This window comes from Syngnathus leptorhynchus, chromosome 11 (genome assembly GCF_054491065.1).
Source record: "Syngnathus leptorhynchus isolate UIUO chromosome 11, UIUO_Slep, whole genome shotgun sequence".
Classification (NCBI taxonomy): Eukaryota; Metazoa; Chordata; class Actinopteri; order Syngnathiformes; family Syngnathidae; genus Syngnathus; species Syngnathus leptorhynchus.
The window spans coordinates 6030408-6048215 of NC_141205.1; the positions used below are offsets into that span (position 1 = coordinate 6030408).

Below are 17808 nucleotides of genomic sequence, written 5' to 3' on the forward strand. Positions count from 1 at the left end.
CAACACTACACTTCTTTTGAAAATGACTCACTTCACTCTCAAATGACGGCAATTAAATTTGACCTTTCAGACAAAAGAAAAAAAAAGTATCTTGTCTACACACATTAATAAGAAACAACTTGAGGGCAACTTTATGGTAGTAGGAGAAGACAAGTGAAGCAATCATCACACCTAAAGGTCACATTAGAAATTTCCTAATGCTTTGTTATTTTTTGTCACGTTTTTGTTGTTGTTGTTGTCACATTTTATGAAATTAACATTCATGGCTTGATAAAAACTTTAATTTGAATTGGAATCTGAATTGAAAAGCCTGCAAATATGACACTATATAAAATACAGGTACTGAAGGTTGCTGAATCAAATCTGTCTGAAGTTTATATGTGTATTTATACGTATGTATGCTATAAACATATCAAACATAATAGATTTTTAATTTTCCTCATGGTCAGTCAATATATGTCGACACCACTGCAAAGTACAAGCACAATAATAAACATATTGTGAACTGTCTGGTTGTGATTGTCCAGGGTTAGCTGCCTTGTGCACCGAAGCTTCAAATCCAACTGAGCATTTGATTTATTACAATTGTACAGGATTGTACGTGCAATATTTCTTTTTGTTTTCAACAATGTCACCACGAAACCCACTCGTATTTGGGAGAAAAGTCTGGAGTCATTTTTGCTCTCTCCTCTGTGATGTGGGAAAGCAGGCGCTTAAACACACACACACGCACACGCACACTCAGAATGGTCTCTTTGGATCCCCAGGTACTCTGTGAAAGGCCTAAAGGCAACACTACCCCCCCCCCCCCCCCCCCACACACACACACATACACGCTAAAGTTGCAGCGAAGTGCACTTGCATGCATTTGCACGTGTATCTCTGTTTTACATGCGACATGTTTACTCCCCACTTTACTGCCTAGTTAGCAAGGGGAGACCATAGAGGAAGTCTGGGATGGCGCCACTGTTTGAGAAAGAGGAATGTATTAGAGAGCAAATAAACATAGCATGAAAGTTCTCACACTGACCCCCCCCCCCACACACACACACACGTCTTCAGTGTTCTTGCAAGACGCTGAGCGCTTCTCTTGGGAATTCAATCATTTCTTCTAAACATCAAGGTAAATTTATGGTCTTCTTTGGTTCAATAGTGAATTTGTTTGCACAGGGTTGATCAAACTGGAAATGTGGCAGTCTAATTAGTGTTTGCGTCCATTTGCCAGAGAGTTACCTTCTTGGAATGACTCGACAGCATTTCCTCTTTGCTTGACTTTTTGCACGTGCTGTACTTTCACACTGCCAGAGTGTCACTTGAATGTTCTGACACTGTGCACATGCTTATGACGGAAAACTGATGACGCAAACCTCCCTGATGATATATTGTTATGAAAAACCCAGAGCCTCTGCTTGCATTTGTGTTTAAATGCTGCATTTCAAGCTTAGAAGTATCATTCAAATAAAAACATAAATATTTATACACACACAAATATACTAATGTATACTACATTTGAATTTATAATTCCAAAATTGTTTGTGTTATCATTAAAGACAATTATTCAATTGGATCTGATCTTAGGCAAACTTCAAATCTGAGTTGTCATCTCACATGCTTCCATGCAAGCTTCCATAGATGCCAGCTCGTCTCCATGGCTGTGCTGTTGTGTTTGTCGGTGCTGTCGTGCGCTTTCGCTGTGGCCTCCACAATCACTCTGGCCGACCCGGACTACGGCGGCGTTCCCCTGTGGATCGACCGCTTGCTGGGCGAGCCCAGCGTGCTGAGCCTGCGGGGTCGCTTAGATGCGGCTTGGTACAGGGCCATCAACCCTCAGGCCTGCCCGCAACAATGTGACTGCCCCATTCAGTGGCCCACGGCACTCTACTGTGACCACAGAGACCTGGCAGATGTCCCGGAGCACCTTCCAGCCAGAACGCAGTACCTGTTTCTGCAGGTAGGGAAAAATCTTGAGAAGGCCATCTTCTATTTTATATTTTAGCACATCACATTTCTTTCTATAGCGCAACAACATCTCTTCCCTCACTTCTTCATTTCTGGCAAACATCACCGGACTTCACTGGCTCATTCTGGACCACAACCGTTTGAGAAGTGACCAGCTGGACCAGGGTATCCTCCAAAACCAGAGCAAACTGGTTCATCTTTTTGCCAACTACAACAACCTGAGCTCAGTGCCCAATAACCTGCCAGACGGTCTCAAGCAGCTCCGACTGGCCTATAACCAAATAAGCAATATCGGGCCTGACGCTTTCAAGAACCTGAAGAACCTGACACTGCTGCTTCTGCAGGGAAACATCTTAAAAACCATCAAAGAAGGAGAGCTTCGAGGTACCGATGCCTTTCTCATCTTGTTGACTGGTGTTTTTATTATTTGGGTTTTAGGACCATGGGCGGTTCCAAATTTGACACTGCTGAGCATGGACACGTGTGTTTCAGGTCTTGTTAATTTGAACTTATTGGACCTCGGAGAGAATTCCTTCTCATCGGTTCCCAGACATTTACCAACCTACGTGCAGCAGCTCTATCTATCTAAAAACCCTCTCTCTGGACTCGACGAGGACAGTTTCCTGGGATTCAGCAACCTTCAGTACGTTCGTTTAAGCCACTGTGACCTGAAAAATGGCAACGTCCACCCTCAGGCCTTCAACCTCTCTACCTTGGTGGAACTGGACTTGTCCTACAACAAATTTACTAGCATCCCCCAAGTCCCCATCACCTTGCAGCACCTCTACCTCCAAGCCAATGAAATCAAAGGTGAGATGTTCATAAACACATCATGGAATGTCACTTATAAATAAATACTTTGTAGATTTAAATAAGCAGCAGCTGATAAAAATGAAAAAAAAAAGTCACATCAGCAAAGAGCAGAGAGAGTAAGGGGATGCGATAGAAGAGTGAGATTAGAATGAAAACATCTGTGATGGTTTTAAACTAGAGGAAGTCGTGCCAGATGAGCGAGAAGCACATGGCGTTCTACTTTCAATGCTCCTCTTTCTCGATCTGCTCTCCATCACTCTGACCTGCTGTGGATTGGACCTCAACTGCGGCACCATATTTCACGATTATAGTTTGCACTCAAAGACTGCAGTGAGAAGTGTTTCAGACAGACAAACGACAGCAAAACACTTCCGTGGTGACATACACCTTTGAGTTTTGCTAACAAAGCCAAGCAAAAGTCGCTCGCGCCAGCGCTCCCGGTCTGGGCCGAGAGCCACGCTATGACTGAAATGAACCGCGGCGGTTTTAACCACAGCACCTGTGAGGTGGAATAGAAAACACAGACTGACCCAGTTCCTCTAATGAACAAACAGAGCACGGCATGAAACCAAAAGACTTGAAGTCACCAAGTCAGATATGCGGACTTAATAAATAAATAACTATGTTTTCTTAGAGTTCAACCTGACTAGTTTCTGCAGAGAAGCGGGACGTCTGACTTATTCCCAGTTGAAAAGCCTACGACTGGACGGCAACGACCTGTCCTACCGGCATCTGCCCTCTGACTGGGTCTTCTGTCTGAGAGTGATTCAAGATATTTTCATTTAAAAATGCAGAAAATGAAAATAAACTGCTGCATGTAGTCCTGAATGTGGCTGTGCTGTGTGTTATTTTGGCCTCCCGTTTTGACATCACGTGTGACATGCTGTCTCACGTTTGTCTGAATGAAAAAGAGAAATTGTTGGCTCCATGACAAACGACGTGCCGTAGCGCTCTGTGGGCAGACTGACTCATTCACCGCAGCAGCGGCTCTGGGAGGTGAATTGATGTCATCCTTCCAATGTTGCAGATGAGCATGCATCACAGTTGATCTTTTCGACGCTCGAATGCAATGACACAGCACTAGAAATGGCTTTGCTTCCATATAATTGTGTAATCTTAACCAAGTGAGTAACCTGCTCTCCGTGAGACACCTCAATGACCTTTTACTTTTCCAGATTTGCCCAATAACACTTGTTCGCCGTACGTATTTCCTTTTTCCTTTCAAGCCAGCCATTGTTGCAACGGTTATGACGACATCGACTGCTGGGGTCACGTACGCACAGTTTTCTCATATAACAGGGAACATTACACTTCAAGTTTCAACATTATTCCATTTCAATTGTACCTGTATTGTGTCACTAATGCTGTAGGGGTACATTGGCCTGACTTCAATACAGGCCGGGTGAGTGAAGTTCCCACTTAGTGAAGGTGTGAACAGGGAAGGTTGTAGCGAGAATAGAAGGAAGACTATATTTATGTTGTTATATGTGTGCCATAGCTTCAGCATGAATCATCTGATGACACTGGTTATCCCCGCTTAAGGTCTACTTTAAGGCCTTGTTTTCCGTCAGATGGAGGGAGAATCCCAACCTGACGTTTGTGAATTCCAAGTGATACATTTGAATCAGTTCAAATTTGCTTCCATCAATATTTTCATTTGTAACTTTGCTTTTCGAGACATATTTACCAGTTTTGAGTCTGCGTCTTCCGCAGCCACAGGCGCACTTTCCAGGTGACACCATGTCCTCTAAAAGTACTCGTGATGGTCTGAACAGGCTCACGGTGTCTGGGCCAAGTTTCACATAAAATACGAGTCTCATTCTAGAGCGGATTTATCCTCTTGATTACAAACTCGAGTTACATGACGGGTTTTGCACTACACAGCAGCCAAGCTTTGCACGTTGAAAGCACATCTTGTCAGTCCCGCTACAACAAAGAAACAAATGTCGGCATTAGATGCTAATGAGGGTACTTCAGAGGAGCTGGTCCAACTTATCCCCCCCACATGTTTTTTCTCTCTATTAGACTTGGTTTTATTGCCTTCTCATTAAGTCGGCCTTGTTTTGCAAAGCCAGACTACTGCTGCATCCCTCCAAAAGGTTTTTGAGGGACCTTCCAGATGTCTATGCTGCAAAAGGAAGCGCTCCAGGGGCGAATAGCACATTATGACTTGGCCGTGTGGTACATCAATTGTTCATATTACCTACAGAAATATCTTCAAGGCTCGCCAATGACTTTTTAGATGAAAACCAACGTTATTTGGAGAGCAACAAACATCTCAACGACAAAAACTCACCATGGAGATAACTTTTAAGAACAGAATCAATCTCTTCAGTCTTTGCTAATAGTATAGATTATACTTTTAAAACCTGTAGTCAAAACCATCTGCTGTGCCGAAAAAATTGCAATGACAGCGCAGGAGCTGGTCATGTAGCACACAACATACAAATACTCAATTCAAGCATATGAGCAAAACCAAAGACAAAGCTCTTTTTGTGTTTGCAGTTACATTAACACTGTTAATCTTTCCAGATGCTTCTTAGTCGCTCCTTGTTTTGGTTCTGGAAATCTGTGGCAACATTTTGCAAGCTAAGCAACTTTAAATAGAGCTTGTGTTAGTTTTAGCGCCATCATTACTCTCAGTGAATGGGACAGACAATAAAGTATTTGGCAACACCAAACACACTATGAAAAATATGGCCTCACAGGGAGCCTGCTGCCTGAGCTTGCTTCAGCCTGATTTCAGTACTTGTGGATTTTTCTTTGAACTTTGGACCCTTGATATTTTAGGAATTTTAAGAGGTTCGACCGCCCAAAAGTTTCTATCATATGACCAGCAAGAGAAAATAACAAGGGGCCAAAAGGCAAAAGAATAAAAATCATTTGAAGCTCGTAAAAAGCATCTGACAATTAAACGTAATTTAACAGGTTTATTGTAGCTTGTAATTTTATAAGCTAGATGGAAGTATTTTGGTTTTATTTATTTTTTACCTGTAGAAAAGTGCGGTACATTGAATGTCAACATTGGGTAAAGTTCACAAACTGTTATTCCTATGGAACACCTTTTTATTTTCACCTTACATAACTTTAAGAGTTAAAACAGATGGCAAGATCAGACACCAGTTGAACATTACCAACCAAGTGTTGTTTTCCTGTAGGAAAGATTTTCTTGACTTTTAACATTCCTTCTCAAATCACCAACAATATTATTGGAGCGTGTGTGTGTGCGTGCGTGCGTGTGTGTGAGTGTGTGCGCTCATGTGAGTCTTATTTTCCTGTCATATAATCAGGTAGCTTTTTCAATAACTTGTAGAGTTTGAATCAGCTGGGGATTTAAAAATTGAGCTTCTGCTGGATTTTCCCTTTAGTAATGGTGTTTTACATAGAAACATGTTTAACAAGCCAGTCGAACACCTAACACCAAGTTGACTAATTATAATGAGGCAAAAAATGATCTCGCTCTACCCAGCTGAAGGCATTAAACTGCTGTATACAAGGCAACACACGTGTTTGTTTTTCAACTTCTGGCAACAATTAAATCTTGAACTGGCTTCAGAAACAGCATACTCGAAACAATGCGCCTAAGACACAAGTCACGGAACACATAAGCTTCGCTCAGTCTTTCAACCACGTGTCTGTCGCTTTTTATGAAGAGTCAACTGTCAATTGTGAAAGGTGCAGATGACTTTGTAAGAATAGAGAAAAATAACTCTCAATAACTTTGTTAATAAAACAAAAACTACCATCTATTGACTAATAATTATTACTTGTTATGAAAGTTAAAGTATCAATGCTAATTGCATAAATATGTGTTTTGAAGAATTGTTATATATATTATATACGCCAGCACGCCCTCGACCCCGGTGGGGACAAAGCGGTTCAGAAAATGGATGGATGGTTATACAGTCATCCCTCCTACTTCGCGGCTTCAACTATCGCGGCTTCGCTGTATCGCGGGTTTTCAAAAATAAATTAATGATTTTATCGCAGAAATTTCATCATTTCACGAGGTTTCGCGGCCACTTGAGTTTCTTCATTTTCCTTTAATAATGATAGCTTATGTTTAAAAGTCGTTTTCTTGTTTTGAAATGAATAAATTAAAGAGTCAGTACAGTATACTTTATCGTCACATGTGACTTCAGGGCGTTCTCTCTGTTGTATATTTAGATGTTGTATATTTTGGACTAACTCATGTTCCGTAGTGGGAAAACCCCGGATGTGGGAGGGGGAGCTTCGGGGACGTTCAGTGTCGCGATGTACGGCCAGTGAACTGACTGTGATGAAAGGAATAAAGCAGTATCCATCACGTCGTTGTCCGAACCATGCTTGCTACATCAGAACCTGGAAAATAGTAAAGATATAACACTCTCCACCGGCGGTGGCCTTCATCTGGACATAGCAATACACTGTTAGTCTCGTCGCTAAGGCATGAATGCGGAGCGCACAGTCCATTGATATGAAAGTCCCCTAGCAGCGAGCTGGTTGATGTCAGCGATAAAAATAGAATATCTTCCAAGAATAGCTCAAAAAAATCTAGTTTCTATTTCGCGGAAATTCCCATTTCGCGGGTGGGTCTGGAACGTAACCCCCGCGAAGTAGGAGGGATTACTGTATATATTTTTATGTGTCAATGTCTGTTTGCATTTTGGTCAAGTGAAGCAGTGACCCGCCAGATCCAGTAGGTAGCGCTATTTGGGGAAATGCCACGTCTGCCACCTACAGGACTAGAGTAGAACGGCACTTAGACGTTTCCAATCTAAAGTTTTCGTTTCTGGCCTTGGTGGAAGTCTGTTGAGGTCTATATCTGTTTTTATGGGGGTTTATTTTATATCCCAACTCACTTAAGGGAGCGAGAGAGTGAGAAAATTGCTCTTTGGCCTGTTCCAGCTGATATAGTTGAACTAGGACTTGGAAACCGAAGAATAAAAAGTAACAAATTATATTTTCTTCCAACAGACATAAGTTTTCTTGTCGTATTTTACCGTGTCATCAGTAAATGATTTACAACAAAAATATTTGTGTTTTTATGATACTTTTTTTCACAGACATAGTGACATGGCTAAAAAGCTGAGACGAAGAATTTTCACAGCCAATATTGTTGGCTCACAGATATTCAGAGACGTGGATTTTGGCCCGACTTTTGCACGGCCAATTGGGTGCGGCATGAAAAAGACAAGAATGTTCACACACAGCTCACAGGATGTGATGTTGTCTCATCTCAATGTGAGCATTTTAGTACAACACGATCAATGATGGAGAGAATATCCTTTCCTGTCCTCTGTTTTCTCTCTTGCCCCAAATTCCACTCATCCTCTCTAAATTACCAATTGCTCCTCCTTTATAGATAACAGAAGATGGCTCTTGGATTATTCTCCACAAAATGCCATTTTGGACCTGAACCTGCCTCACTCATCATCCATTTGGAAAGCAGTTGCTTAGCTAGCAAAAGGGCCGTCTGCTTTTAATGTTAACTGCAGTAAAAGCAATTGCGTGCCCTCAATAAATATCGCGGCTCTAGAATCAACAGGTAGGAGCTCCGTGCAAACATCTGCTTGGATTTGAGCACTGCGAGCCAGAAGATTTGCATTCCACAGGCCATGTGACACAGTTTGCACATGCAGAAATCAACCACACAAATAGTGTTGTATATTCACAACTTCTAATAAAACAATTCAGGCATCCCGCAGATACATGGATGGATTTTCCCTAAAAAGCCACAACAAGCGACATTGAGTTTATGTTCGAACCTCCTTGACAGATTTAAACACTTCACAGAACTTGTGTGGCAACAACTGGACCTGAAGTTTTGTTTGCTTTCTTTTCTTTGTACACATAAAGCTGCTTTCCACAGGATTGCATACTTAAATGCATTAAAAACAGATATCCACTTTAACCACGACGAGATGATCACAAGTGAATGAATACAAATGTTTTATTTTTCCATTTCTGGTTGAGGTCAGCCTTAACCAGATGTTTGGCCTAGCTTCGCTTTGTGTCACAAGCCTGGGGATTGAATTCATCTGTTCCATGTCATCACAAATCCTTCAATAACTGTATGGGCAGTTATTCAGCAATCATTCTTAATCAGGTGGCTTGGTTGGGGTGAGTGTTCCAAAAACACGCCACGTATTCCAAAGACGCTTAACTACCCAGACTGGCCATCTGGTCTACAAGCCAGAAGCCCGATGGGCTGGTGCTTTTTGGGGCAGATGGGGCAGATGCGGTGCTATCCAATGATTATTTTCTTCCATTTTACCCCAAGACCGACCCACAGTGGAGGTAGCAGCCAATCAATCTTTCTACAATATAGACAGCAAATGATCCAACCATCATCTGATTGGCTGTGAATTAGCAAATGTACACTGTTAGCAAAGCGACAGCAAATAAAACGGCATTATGTGGTAGATTAAGTTCAGAAAACTATTTTACTTAGACTTGAGTCTGCTTGTATTATAAGTGTGTTGCAAAAGTTATGTATGCATTTTATTTTATGAAATCCTGACTATGGATGGTATGACAAAGAATGACTTCTGTTACAGAAAAGCCCATAATTGCAACTGTCAAAATTGGCAAACCTTAAAACCTAACTTTGATGATCACTGAGGAAAGGTGATTGTTGTAGGTCATTGGGTTCGTCCTAATTTTCAGTTTGCAAATATTTAGACGGTATGAGTCTGGCACATTTAACTTAGACACAAATGGAAAAAAGTCATGGATGCATAATAGGGTTTGGATGCTGCTAATGAAAAACACATGATGAGATGCGTGTGCGTTCATCTAAACAAGGAAGTGGGGAAAGAAAGAGAGAAACAAAGAAAGGGTGGTCGGTGGAGGGGGGGGGGGCTATTGGGACCGATGCAATCCCTGTTGGGCGGCTCTGTGCAAATATCTAATGTTCCATCTTTCCCACGTTTTTGCATCCATGCAAATACACCACAGTGACCAAGCCGAGATGGACTCTCTGAAGAGTCGAAATCACGGGTCGTGAAGAAAGAGGCACTGTGACCTCAGAAGGGAAAAAAGCCAAACTCAAAGAGAGAGAGGAAAGGAATAAGGATGGGGAGGGTGAGGGACAGCGAGGGAGAGAGGGAGTGGACGGCTAAAGACGAAAGGAGGGCGAAAGGCAGAGAGAAGAAAAGACACAACTTGTGACTTGACAAAAGAGGGCAGGTACCAAAGGCAGGTAAGGACATTTATTTGTTTTTTTTGTTTTTTTACAGTGATGTTTGGCTGTGAAAACAGAGGCGGTGTTGTGTACTGAGACTGTTGGCACTTGTGCAGCAAATGCCCGAGTGTGTTTCCATGGCAACGCTGTGCTGTGCCATACCTGACACGCCAGGAGATCCTTGTTTTCCTCATGTATGAATTCCAAACTTTCCAAAACTGACCAAAATTGTTCCCAGGTCTATTTTGCCTGATGCTGATTTAGCCACATTCCCCAATCATCACAAACATTTCTTTTGACTCAAACGGTTGAAAAGCAGGAATTGAATATTTTGTAACAGGGAAAACCTTTCAGGCATGCGTTTTATAAACACATGCATCAAAATTTGCTGTGACGTCTTGGGGAAAAAACTAATTCGTCACTAATTCTAGTCTAATATCTGCATTGTCACTACTGATCAGTATTATTTACTGCAGAAGGATTTAAATGTTCAGCGTCCACTCAACGGACAATAAAGCACAAGTAAAGTAATCTAAAGTATCTGATCTAACTGTAGATGATTTTGACCATTTTATTGACTGTAGGCTATTGATTCTTTCACGTGAGGTCGTCTCTGTATACCCCGATGGATTCACAGATGCAAATTTTTTGTAAAAGCCAATGCAGGCCGGCCACACCCACATGAGAACATGTTTGGCATTCACATACGAAAACCAGTGCAGTGTGTTGGCGAGGAAGACACGCTTCTACAGATTTCCTCGCCTACGAGCCAAGTTGTTGATGAGAGATACAAAAGCAGTCGTTTGGATGACATCACGCCGAGCAATGTTTAATTATACGTTGTTGGGTCGAATGATTCGACCACTTCAGCTGCGGTTAAATATTTTTTTTAAACAGAAAAAATAGTTATGTGGTTTTGATTAGCATTTGATCTCCACATTTATGTCACTCTGATGAATTTTAACTGGTCTCAGTACATTATGAAACTACTGTTTTTGTTGATCAAAACATGCGAGGGACTTGTTTGTTTTGATATTTTCCGTTTACAACCAATGACGCACTACAGTAATCCCTCCTACTTCGCGGCTTCAACTATCGCGGCTTCGCTATATCGCGGGTTTTCAAAAATGCGGAAATGAATTATTTTATCGCAGAAATTTCATCATTTCACGAGGTTTCGCGGCCACTTGAGTTTCTTCATTTTCCTTTAATAATGATAGCTTACGTTTAAAAGTGAAATGAATAAATTAAAGAGTCAGTACAGTATACTTTATCGTCACATGTGACTTCAGGGCGTTCTCGCTGTTGTATATTTTGGACTAACTCATGTTCCGTAGTGGGAAAACCCCGGATGTGGGAGGGGGAGCTTCGGGGACGTTCAGTGTCGCGATGTACGGCCAGTGAACTGACTGTGATGAAAGGAATAAAGCAGTACCCATCACGTCGTTGTCCGAACCATGCTTGCTACATCAGAACCTGGAAAATAGTAAAGATATAACACTCTCCACCGGCGGTGGCCTTCATCTGGACATAGCAATACACTGTTAGTCTCGTCGCTAAGGCATGAATGCGGAGCGCACAGTCCATTGATATGAAAGTCCCCTAGCAGCGAGCTGGTTGATGTCAGCGATAAAAATAGAATATCTTCCAAGAATAGCTCAAAAAAATCTAGTTTCTATTTCGCGGAAATTCCCATTTCGCGGTTGGGTCTGGAACGTAACCCCCGCGAAGTAGGAGGGATCACTGTATATAGGCCCACCTTGCCCTATTCAAAACAATCCAATAGAAGAGCACATTTTGCCTTTGAAAATTGGAATCCACATACAACTAGTAAAATGCTACTCCTAATGTTACCATGGGACGGTATTTCTTAGCACAAGGGTGTCAAACTCTGGCCCGCGGGCCAAATCTAGTCCGCAATGTAATTATATTTAGCCCGCGAAGACAAATTGTGCATCGACTGGTGTCAATACTAAAATTGAAAAATATAATCACTTTTAAAAAATAGAGATGTTGCTGTTTTTTTTACCATTCATCTTTTTACAAATTCAAATTTTTTTTACCAGTCTAAGATTTCAAAACTAGTTATTCATCAGTTTGTTGTGTAGCTTATACTGTATATAATATGAGACGTTCGTACATTTATTTGGGTTGACAGTCATAATGGCCCTCCAAAGGAAACGATGACTACCATGCGGCCCGTGACAAAAAAGAGTTTGACACCACACCATCCAGAAGTTCTGAGGATGAACCTCAGCTCGGGACTTCCTATTTAGAGTTTGAATGTTTTCCACATGCTTGCGTGGGTTTTTTTGCTGGGAACTCCCACATTCCTAAAAATATTCACGTCCAGTTAATTGAAGACTCTAAATCTGGGGTATCCCAACTTTGTCCTTCCACGTACAAAAACACTGAAGAAAAAAAAATTCTAATTGTTTACATAATGTCGTTATGTAGAAATAAATAAAATCTGAGTTACGCTATTTTCTGAAGATTCAACTCAAAGCAAATCATCAAAACACTTCCTTACGATATGGAGATGAAGATACCACGGCTATATTTATATGTGACAACAATCTCAGAATGGAGGTATCATGGCGGGCTCTTTCGGTGTCCGATATGAAAAGAGGGTCTGGAAGGCTCTGAATGACTGAGAGGGAAAACGAAGGACAGAGCCCGAGATTCCACCATGGAATTCCACCATGAAGCTACATGAGTGGTGATGTAAGCATGTCACATCGTACATACTGTTGCCATATGCAGACGTATGTAAGCTTCTTAGTGAGCACACACGTGCAAAGACTCTGGAACTTCCAGACCTCCAGTCTACCCCTCTTCAAGTCTCCCTCAGGAGCAGCCCTGACAAAAGAGTCTTTATCCCTTCTTCGCTTCTTTAAAAAAAAAAAATCCTCTAACTATTCATCTCCTGACTTACTGATTTCTGCTCACTCTCCGGCACTGAATAAGAAGAAATAGATGTAAAAAATAATTCAACAATTGTGGGGCATCGAATAAAAAGAAATAGATATAAAAAAAGAATTCAACAATTGTGGGGAAATTATTTCTTTCAAAATGATAATGCTGTCAAAACTGGCACTGTAGCTCGTACATTGTGCGATCTTGATGATTGATTTTATTTGTGTGTAGATACTCATCTACATTAGAAGATAAAAAAAAAAACACCCACAAATCAAGGACTCGTGTAAATTATATCACAAAATTGCAAATCAAATCTTTGTTCATGTTTATTCAGGAGGATGAAGCCCCCCACAGGACTCTTCTCTGCCTTGGTGCTGCTCCTTCTGATCGGAGCGGTGCTAACTCAGAGGCCTCGGCCAAGGAAGCCCACCAGGCGCCCTACGACCCCCAGGCAGCCCTCCGTCCCCCAGCCCGAGCCACAGGAGCCCACGGACTTCCCTCCGCTCATCCTCGGCCCGCCTTCCCCTTACCCTGACTGCCCCAAGGAGTGTTTATGCTCTCCAAGCTATCCCAACGCTCTCAACTGCGAGAACCGGAACATCCGTGTGATCCCCGTCATCCCATTCAGAACCCACTATCTGTACCTTCAAAATAACTACATCTCAGAGGTGGTGGCGGAAGCTTTTGTGAATGCCACAGAGGTCCGTTGGATCAACCTGGCAAACAATCGTATTCACCGGATAGACAAACAGGTAGGACGGGCTTCCCTTGCTCGATTTACGTTGCGAAATTCCTGGAACGTTGACAATGTTCTATTTTTATCCTTTGCGTAGGTGTTCCAGAAAATACCTGCGCTGTTGTACCTCTATGCTCAACGAAACCAGCTCAAAGAGGTGCCCTCTGGCCTTCCGGCAAGTTTGGAACAGCTCCGTCTCAGTAAGAATCGTATTTCCAAAATACCTGCAGGCGCCCTTAGTAAGATGGGAAACCTGACCCTACTTGACCTCTACCACAACCAGGTGAAACTTTCTTTTTGGATGCACTTGTGTGTTCTCCGTGCATTTTGTGTCAACATACCTGTGACGTCTTCCTTCCCAGCTGAGCGACAATGACCTGGGCAAAAACACTTTCAAGGATTTGTCCAGCCTGATGCAGCTCAATTTGGCTCACAATGTGCTAAAAAAGATGCCCGATGGCGTACCGAACAGCCTCGTGCAACTATTCCTCGACAAAAACCGTATTGAGGACATTCCAAAGCAAGTATAGAGAGGAGGCCGTGCGGCTATACAGTCAACAAAATCACATACAAAACTCACTGGACACAGAGAGCTTTAGATCGATTTCAGTCACGTTAATAATTTTGAACAGCAGTATTGCACTGAGATCCATTTCTAATATTCTGATGTGTTGGAATACAACATTTTGAGAGAGTTTCTTCTCTATTCAGAGACTACTTCCAAGGCCTCTCTCACTTGGCCTTCGTGAGGCTTAACTACAACCACCTGAGTGACAAAGGCGTCCCCACTGCCGTGTTCAACATCTCCAGCTTGCTGGACCTGCAGCTCGCTCACAACCAACTGGCCTCCATTCCTCTCTTCAGTGCTCACCTAGAGCATCTGCACCTCAATCACAACACCATTGAGAGTAAGCCCAAGGCACCTCACTGAAACGGGTTGTCTATGCGTAGGCGTCATTACTTTTGGTTGCATAATTCTACGACTTGTGCGGGGTATCCAGTTCAGGTTGTACCGCACCTTTTGTCCAAAATCAACTGGGATAGGCTCAGGCACAGCCGTGACACCCAAGAGGATGAGCTGAATGGGTGGGGGGAATTTTACTACAATAATCTGCTCTAAATCAAAGAAGACAAAACTTATGTCTTTAACAACGTCTGGTAGAAACATTTGCTTTGGACGAATGACAGACTTCTGTATCAATTCAGTATCAACTTACAACACAAAATGTTTCCATACGTGCATAACAAATTGGGACAGCGCGGTGTGTAAACCTTAAACTATGTATAGGGTGGGTGAAAAATACTTGGTCATAAAAAATTGGTATTAAATTCCAGATTCCTTTGCCATACATAATAATCCTTTATTACTTTAGAAATGCAAAATCAAATTGAGTCATTTCAACCCTGCTTTAAATTTGTTAGAAATAAAAAGTATTTGATTGTAGACAGTTTAAACATAATTAGTATGAGCATAACATTAAATTTGTGGTTGTTGTAGTTTGTTTTAATAGAATTGCTTCTCCTTATGTCTCTAAATATAGTTTGCTGTTTCTATTTTTAGATTAATACCTATGCCCAATTTCAACCTTGATAAATGTAATTGTATAATATTTGGACTGACGGTAATTCCACAGTATGAGTGTGTCAAGTTAAAACGTGTTATTATTGCCGCTTTTTCATTTGAACCTTCATAGACCAAACTGTTTAGACTTCAACTATGTAAACTAAAGCTGAGTTCAACGACATTCAACAGCCCGTCACAGTTACCAAAGACGTAATGAACATTTAGCAAATCCCCTGTGTTGTACCACGCCTTATTTCCTTTGTATTTTTTTTTTTATCCTCAATGAAAGTGCACTTTGAAATCACTTAAATTTCCCCTATGTTTTGCAAAGTCATTGTGTTTTTCTTGGCTAGGCATCAATGGCACTCTAATCTGCCCACGCAGCCTGCAGGCCGACACGAGTGATCCCAGCCAGATTCCTAGGCTAAGGTGAGTCAAATGCGTCGGTGTTCAAAACAGAGGGAACACTTCTGACACCTGGGAGCAAAATGTGGTGAGTGGACATGTTAAGTCAGGCTTATGTTGCTTCAGGTACCTGCGTTTGGATGGAAATCAACTAAGCCCTCCCATACCGCTGGATGTGATCATGTGCTTCAGACACCTGCATTCCATTGTTATTTAGGGAAACAACCTTGAGGCGAGGAGGCGTGCACAACTGGCACTCCGGGCGCTCCACACGTGCGTGCGCTTTGCGAAACTGTCTTTGACGTGGTACTGCAACGACACACATGGTTCCCAAATTTCATTAACCTTCCAGGTTACATGTCTACATGAGGAGTTGCATCATAATATTATGATACACTTTACTGTTTATATAAATGTATCAGTGCTTATTGTATTGTGTTGTTGTTTGACGAAAAGAAAAAAAGCAGAAGACAAATACTTGAAAAGCCTGAGAATACAAGTGCATTGATGGACACACTTCACATATGTAGTCAGTATGTTCATAAGTAGACCGGGGAAAAAATAACATTAAATAACATTAACTACTGTGTAGTTGGAAGTGTCCTAAATGTGCATGCATTTTTCACGTTATTCCAAGTAAAATGTCATTATATTCTTTATTCCTTGTGTAAAGCTTTGTACAAATAATAATTAAATGAATAAACATTGTGTTGTACCTTCTTTTATTTAGATTTATTGATAGAAGCATTTGAATCTTTTACGAGTGTATGAAATGTGTGAATATGTTGGATTTAAAGATTTTTTTGTTCACCACCTTCTAATATTGATAATAAAACGGGTTCATTAAAAATACATGTACGACCCTTTACACAAGGACAAGCTTTCGCTTGTTTTCTTTGCGGCAATGAAAATGTGTGTTTGCATAACAGGTATGACGGGGAAGAAGTACTGCATGGGAAATGATGACATCACTTGCAGCTCAAAGAAAACAGACATGCTATGGCAATTATAAAAGCAATTATCAAGAGTGTTAATAAAGGCTCAGCGTTGAATTTAAATATTTATTCATTCCTGAAATATTAAAAGCTCAACTATATGGAAAACATATTTGCTATTATTTTGCTTTCAATGACTGTAGATTACAAAACACTGGCAACTTTCTGGGTCTACCCACTGAAAACGTGGGAGGGTGATTAACATAAACTGTCTGTTGTGTAGTTGTACTAAGTCAAGTCAAGTCAAGTTTATTTGTATAGCCCTAATTCATTTTGTTTCCCTTGTCAGTTTATTTATTTACAATTTATTTTAGGTTGCATTACCTGACATGTTTCGGCGGGGGTGCCATTTTTGGAAGTTGCCTCGGGCGACAAATGCCCCGCCTCCACTGGCGGAGCTAGATGGGGGACATAGGGGCACTACCACTCCCCTGAAATATACTTGCAAAGACCATATTTTGGGTACTTTTCAAAAATAAAAATAAAACGTTTTTGTTTCTTTAATTTAGTTGCATTTTATCAAACCTACAAACGTGTCAGATCATTTTGCCGGACCTTGTATAATCAATCTTCATCTCCATTTTCTGAAGGATTTTGGAAGTTTGTATTTAAAAAAAAAAAATGTTGCTTTGTTGACACCCTGAGCCTTTTTGGGGTTGTATTGAAAAGGTAAATTCTTTCCATTTTCTTTTCCTTACCAGTGGCTACATCACTGAGGTTAAACATTAATGCAAGAGACTTGAAACCATCATTAATTTAGTTGTGGGTGGTGATACTTAATAAAACCACAAATGTATTCAAACTCCTCTGATGTTCTATTCTTAGGCAGAGATAATTGCACTTGGCTCTAGACACTACAGAAACTATTAACCAAACGATATAATTGTATAATAGAACAAATGATTCTTCCAACTAGTGGAGTCGCCCTCTGTTGGCCAAGAGACAAAACTGCAGCTATTAAATGCTGGCTGAATTTACAAACACAATGCAGCTGTCTCTCTTCTACAAGGACATTATAATTATACTGAATATTTGTCATTGTTCATCTGTTGTGTATTCACATTGTGTGGTGTGAGATAATGATTGCAGACTTTAGGAAATAAACATGTAGACAATGTAATTGAGGGCTCTTTTGTGCTTACAATGTGTCACGATGTGAATAGTTTGTTGTGGTTTACGAGTAAATTAGATGCAAAAAAATGAATGAACAACATTGAAGCTGGCAGAGAGCCAAGACTAGTAGCGTTTCAAC

General features: G+C 41.2%; 3 protein-coding genes across 5 annotated transcripts in view; 2 read left to right on the forward strand and 1 right to left on the reverse strand.

Annotated features, from left to right (window-relative positions):
- Positions 1 to 17808, reverse strand: part of fmoda (fibromodulin a) — a 30118-nt gene that overhangs the window by 4702 nt on the left and 7608 nt on the right. The window lies entirely within an intron of this gene.
- On the forward strand, positions 1646 to 3558 carry LOC147049094 (lumican). Its single transcript, XM_085924444.1, has 4 exons — positions 1646 to 1951; positions 2019 to 2343; positions 2452 to 2769; positions 3407 to 3558. Exons 1-4 carry the CDS (start codon positions 1649 to 1651, stop codon positions 3556 to 3558), a joined length of 1098 nt encoding a protein of 365 aa, XP_085780570.1. The 5' UTR covers positions 1646 to 1648.
- On the forward strand, positions 9864 to 16605 carry prelp (proline/arginine-rich end leucine-rich repeat protein). 2 transcript variants are annotated; one of them, XM_085924019.1, is made up of 7 exons: positions 9864 to 9955; positions 13191 to 13608; positions 13690 to 13875; positions 13955 to 14112; positions 14304 to 14500; positions 15510 to 15585; positions 15688 to 16605. In XM_085924019.1, the coding sequence occupies exons 2-7, from the start codon at positions 13195 to 13197 to the stop codon at positions 15776 to 15778; spliced, it is 1122 nt and encodes a 373-aa protein (XP_085780145.1). In that variant the 5' UTR covers positions 9864 to 9955; positions 13191 to 13194; the 3' UTR covers positions 15779 to 16605. The 2 variants fall into 2 exon arrangements, with proteins under 2 accessions (XP_085780145.1, XP_085780146.1); XM_085924020.1 differs by lacking the exon at positions 9864 to 9955 and having other exon boundaries at positions 13046 to 13608.

Bases quoted from the DNA above. Each gene is read 5' to 3' on its own strand.
- LOC147049094 (XM_085924444.1), top strand. From the start codon at position 1,649: ATGGCTGTGCTGTTGTGTTTGTCGGTGCTGTCGTGCGCTTTCGCTGTG. The intron at 1,952-2,018 runs GTAGGGAAAAAT...TTCTTTCTATAG, and splicing joins CGCAGTACCTGTTTCTGCAG to CGCAACAACATCTCTTCCCT. The intron at 2,770-3,406 runs GTGAGATGTTCA...ATGTTTTCTTAG, and splicing joins CCAAGCCAATGAAATCAAAG to AGTTCAACCTGACTAGTTTC.
- prelp (XM_085924019.1), top strand. From the start codon at position 13,195: ATGAAGCCCCCCACAGGACTCTTCTCTGCCTTGGTGCTGCTCCTTCTG. The intron at 13,609-13,689 runs GTAGGACGGGCT...TCCTTTGCGTAG, and splicing joins TTCACCGGATAGACAAACAG to GTGTTCCAGAAAATACCTGC. The intron at 14,113-14,303 runs GCAAGTATAGAG...TTCTCTATTCAG, and splicing joins CGTATTGAGGACATTCCAAA to AGACTACTTCCAAGGCCTCT.